Source organism: Sesamum indicum, linkage group LG3, assembly GCF_000512975.1.
Source record: "Sesamum indicum cultivar Zhongzhi No. 13 linkage group LG3, S_indicum_v1.0, whole genome shotgun sequence".
In the NCBI taxonomy this organism is placed as follows: domain Eukaryota; kingdom Viridiplantae; phylum Streptophyta; class Magnoliopsida; order Lamiales; family Pedaliaceae; genus Sesamum; species Sesamum indicum.
In genome coordinates, this window is record NC_026147.1 from 15,384,939 (window position 1) to 15,390,412 (window position 5,474).

Sequence of the window (5,474 nt, forward strand, 5' to 3'; positions counted from 1 at the left end):
TGCGGTGCTACTAAGTATTGAACTAAAAAATAATTACACGGATTTGTAGAGTAGCTAAGCAAACCTTCTTGATAATGAACAACCGGCCGAATTATCCATAAATAAAATATTTGTAATAAGGGCACAGAGAATAACATGAATACTTATTTAACAAGCGTATGCAGCACAGATTAGATCTCACAACAATTTATGAATCAAGCAATCACCCTAATCTTAATCAGAAAACAATCAATTCAGCCGGACATATTAATGGAAGAACACACTAGAAAGTGGAATTCCATTAACTCTAGGCAATGAGTAAAAACAAAAGAGAGAGTATGAAAATAAAATTATCTATTAAATTCAAGGTGGTGTTTGACAAATGGAGAGACACCTCTTATTTATAATAAAAGCCTCCTGCGAATCTAGACATAGGGGGGTTAAGTACATGATTGGTTCCTAAAATGTCAACAAATCATCAATCACATATTTAAAGGAATCCTTTTCAAAATTCCGCAAATCATTCCTTTTCTTCTCTTGCGAAAATTGCATATTTTCTTTCTTCATCCGTGTTGACTAAATCACTGAGCGTTGACACGTTTAGTCAATCCTGCAAAACTGACTTGAAATCTTTTCTTCCCTTTTTGGTGCATTCAATTTTCATTTTAGCTTGATTTTGCCATCTTTATCTCATATAATTCCTTTTTAGCTGGATATGCAATAAATTCACATGATTAGGAATATTTTTGGCTAAAAAAAAAGATTAAATCATTAAAAAATCATGACAATTTATTTAGTTATCAAATAATATATATTTATATATAAATATATCAATAAACTGATAAATAAATGATTCAATCAATAAATTCATATTACAAAAAATTCTTAAAATATAAAACTATTCATTACAATAAATTATTTACATTTATAATTGAAACAAATACCAACATATCTATAAGATTCAAGTCCATAAACTCTTAACTATTTTCAACTTTTACTGCAAGTCTTCAAACTTAAACTTCCAACTTACAAACACCCGCCCTCGGTCAACTATTTGTCTTACCTGGCCGCCTGGCAACCTTTGACCCACGTGTCATATTTTGATCCTCCTATAATTATTTAATTCCACGACCACTAAATTAAACCCAGAACATTCTTCCCTTGCCCATATTTTCCCCTTTTTTTCCCTTTTTGCCCTCCCATTTTATCAACTTCTTTCCATGTTTTCTCGTTTCCAATTTTTATTTGACCTTTATACCCACAAAAAGAAAAAAAATAATGGCGAGAAAAATTTCCCAGTGATAATGTTAATATCACTAGTAATATATGTTTAGTGACAAGAGTTTTCATTTTGATATAATAATGAATTTATATTTCTAATAATGGCTATTATTTTGTTTGTAATTATTTAACAAGAATTAGAAATAAATATTTTCAAATTCAATTAGTGATATATATATAATGATAATCTAACAATAACAAAAGTCATAATTGACTACATATTGCGTCTTTAAGAATCGGTACTATAAATATATCATTAATTATTTATAATGATAATTTTATGCACAATTTTTATAAAATTAAAATTATTGCCACTTTTAAAATAATATTTTAGGGTTGGTTAGGTCCAATTACGTGAACACTTCATGTCTTTTTTAAAATTACAACTACAATCTTAAGGAGTTTTTGTGTAATATTTTACAGAATTTTTCGTGTTGTTTTTTGAATAGGGAGTGTAGTTGTAATTACAATTTTAATCTCAAAAACTGTAATTATAATTTTACAAATATTAAAAGCATTTGTACAATTTAATTTAATTTCGAAAAGTGCCCTAAGTAATTTACCCTATATTTTATTGTAGTGACCCTTCCCCTTATCATGGGTATATATATAAGAACTTTGTCTCAAGAATTTGCTTATGAACCTCTAGAAAGACCAAAAAAGAAAAAGAAAAAGAAACACAACCCTCTTTGTTTGATGATATACACTTTGCTATAACATGGAAACAATATCTAAATTCGAAATTCCCACCACAAAAGTAGAGCCGTTCGAATACATCCCAATGGATTCCTCCGACAATTCCTCCTTTAATTCGTCGGAGTCATCATTAAACCCATCATCATGGGAAAGGGATTCCGACAACCTCGTAGCTTCCCTTCCTTTCAACGAGAACGATTCCCAAGAAATGCTCCTGTTGGGCGTCCTGGCGGAGGGAGAGCAGCTGCAAGCGAAGGAGAACGACGAAGTGAATTCCACACCGGAGCGGAAAGGAAAGCCCGCGGGGGAAAAGGCGTACCGGGGCGTCAGGCGGCGGCCGTGGGGGAAGTTCGCGGCGGAGATAAGGGATTCCACAAGGAACGGCATAAGGGTGTGGCTGGGGACTTTCGACACCGCGGAAGCAGCAGCTCTGGCGTACGATCAGGCCGCGTTATCCACTCGGGGGCAGGCGGCGGTCCTCAACTTCCCGGTAGAGAGGGTGCGGGAGTCCTTGATGGAGATGAGGTGTTGCATTGATCAGGAGGCGGAGTGCTCGCCGGTGATGGCTTTGAAGAGGAAGCATTCCATACGGCGGCGGGGAGGCGGCGGGAGGAAGGGGAAAGGGAGGGAAGTGAAGGTGGTGTTTGAGGACTTGGGTGCTGATTACTTGGAGCAGCTTTTGAGCAGTTCCAGTGAAAAAGCTAGCACTAGTTTTTTTTGTTTCTAAACAATATTATTTATTTCAGTTCAATCCCTAAACAATTATTATTTATACATTTGGTCCCTATATTACTCATTTTAGCTGTTTTAGTCATTTGCATCAATTAACCATTAAATCGGACGGAAAAAATCCACGTGCCATGCATGTGAGGCTAGGAACGAGGCATGGTAAAAAGAATATAATTTCCATCTGATTTAATGGTTAGTTAACAAAAATGACCAAAGTAGTAAAACCAATATATCAATTTAAGGATCAAAAGTGTAATTAGTCATTGTTTATGGGCTGAAATCGAATAAGTGATATTGTTTATAAACCAAAAGTATAATTCTTTCCGATTTGTCCATAGGCACAAAGACAAAAATGGCAGCTTATTTAAGCCTGCAAAGGTTTTCTTTATTTTATTTTATTTTATTTATTTCACCTTTTTTCTTTAGTTTTCTTGGATGAATTCTTGTTCTTATTTTAGGGAGGGTTTGCAAAAAATTGTAATTTTAGAAAGTGTTGTAATTTAGTGGGCAGAAGTAAAAGATGAGAGTGTACGTGGAAATTTTAGTTAGAAATAGAAAAAAGTTGAAGTGGGATCGTGGAGTGTTTGGTGTAAAAATTTATGTATAAATTTAAAGATTAATTATATTTGGGCTCTTTTTATAAAAATTGAAGGAAGTGAAGAATGAAACATCAAGGCTCTCACTATTTGCAAGAGGTGCTTGTGTTTCCTTTCCACAACCCCATTTTGTTGGGGTGTGTAAACACGTCTTGTGATGTATGATCCCTTCATTTTTGAAAAAATGTTGGCATTCACTGCTTAGAAATTCAGTTCCATTATCAATCGTAACAACTCTAATTCTTTTGTTGAATTGAGTTTGAATCATCTTTTGAAATAACACAAGTAGGGGCCACAACATCAGATTCATGTTTTATAAAAAAAGTCCAGGTACACCTACTATAATCATCCACTATTGTCATCATATAGACACAATTTGATAGGGAAGGCTGATTATAAGCCCCCCCACAAATCCACATGAACAAGATCAAAAATTTCAAGAGAGTTTGATTCACTAGTTGTGAAGGGCAGTCTGTTGTTTAGGTAGGGGGCAAATATCACAAATGTGTTTTTTGTCATGATTATTCGCTAAACCAGGAATATGTGTAAGTACATGTTCTGAAGAATGACGCAACCTCTTATTCCATACATTGAAATCAATTAAGGACAGTAAAGCAATCAGGATATTCTGATTTTCTCTCAAAGGTTTTAATGATTTCTGTTGTAAAAGATGCTGTATCAAGCATGTATATTCTCCCTATGGCTTTTCCTACAGAAAGAATGGTTTTAATCTTGTGGTCCTGCAAGATGCAATAGGAATTAGTGAATGTGAAGGATACAGAATCAATATCACACACTTTACTTACAGACAGTAAATTGTACCTAAGTCCTAGTACGTAGAGAACTGATGTAAGCTTAAGTTTATTTGACAGAGTAATGTCACCAATTCCCTTAATTAATTGTCTAGAACCATTTGATAAGTAAATGTATGATGCAGTCGTTATTTTTGAGAAAGAATCAGAGAAACTATCATCCTTACACATGTGATCAGAAGCTCCACTATCCACAGTCCAAACATTCTTATCAAGGCAGCTCAAGGAGGAATTTGGCAAGAATTTACCTGAAAATTGATCAACTGATGATTGATTGAGGTTGTTTTCTACCATCATCCTTTGGATTTCAGCCTTAACTGTTGACTGCATCTCCTGCAGCAGCTACAACATGCCTTTCACCTTCAGTGGCATTAAAAGCTTGGTTGTTGTTACCTTGTGTTTTCTTTTCACCATAAGGGCCTTGTACCAGTCAGAATACCATATATTTCAAAGGATGTGCTTTTGGGGTGGCCAGTTTTCCCACATTCTTGGCATATCATATTCTGCTTTTCTGTCAAAGTTTTCTTCCTCTGTATGTTTCTTAAAACAAAAGGTGTGTTCCTTCTATTTTCTTTTACTTGCATTGCCAAGTTTTGAACAGAAGCAGCATTTTCTGTATTGATTTCCCTTTGTTTTTCTACTCTTAAAACCATTGAGTATGCTTTATTGACACTAGGTAAGGGTTCCATCAAAAGAATTTGACTTCTAACATGATCAAGATTATCATGCAATCCCATCAAGAATTGCATGAGTTGTGTTGAAAGGTTAAGATTTGCAAAAGCTTTAGAAACCTTACATTCACATTGCGGCAATGGCTTAAGGCAAGTGAGCTCATCCCACAACCTTTTTAATTTGGCATAATAGGCAGAAACAGACAGATTTCCCTGAGCCATAGATGAGATTTCCCTTTGAATTTGATAGATCGTAGGACCATTACTTAACCAAAATGTGTTTCTAATTCAACCCATATCTCTTGTTGAATTAGTGTAAAGAAAACTCTCCACAATTTCTTTAGAAATGGAATTAAGAATCCAAAAAGTGACTAGACAGTCGTTTCTTACCCACTGTTCGTAGTGCTCTGCATCTTCTTGAGGTTTTCGGCTTTTTCCGTTAATGTAATACAACTTCATCTTTGCACCCAATGCGATCTTTACAGATCTGCTCCATGAAAAATAATTCTTTCCATTCAAACATGAAGACACCAGGCTCATTCCTAGATTTTCAGTCATCTGCATTCTGATGTTATCTGCTTCATCAGTGATCTTCAAATCTTGCTTTCTTGCTCAAATATATGATTGATTCCTCTTTGAAATTTTCAGAATTTGCAGTGTACCATGTCAAGAACAAAAAAGCTAAAACAAGAACACTTCAAATTCATTGA

The 5,474-nt window shown here is 34.7% G+C and overlaps 1 protein-coding gene and 1 long non-coding RNA gene across 2 annotated transcripts; one reads left to right on the forward strand and one right to left on the reverse strand.

Annotated features, from left to right (window-relative positions):
* LOC105158452 (ethylene-responsive transcription factor 1B-like) lies at positions 1,874–2,745 on the forward strand. Its single transcript, XM_011075217.2, has one exon. The coding sequence runs from the start codon at positions 1,979–1,981 to the stop codon at positions 2,681–2,683; it is 705 nt and encodes a 234-aa protein (XP_011073519.1). The 5' UTR covers positions 1,874–1,978; the 3' UTR covers positions 2,684–2,745.
* LOC110011685 lies at positions 3,020–5,474 on the reverse strand. The gene is made up of 2 exons (XR_002286704.1): positions 4,342–5,474; positions 3,020–4,021 (listed from the first exon to the last, which is right to left on the reverse strand). It is a non-coding gene; the product is annotated as an uncharacterized LOC110011685 (long non-coding RNA).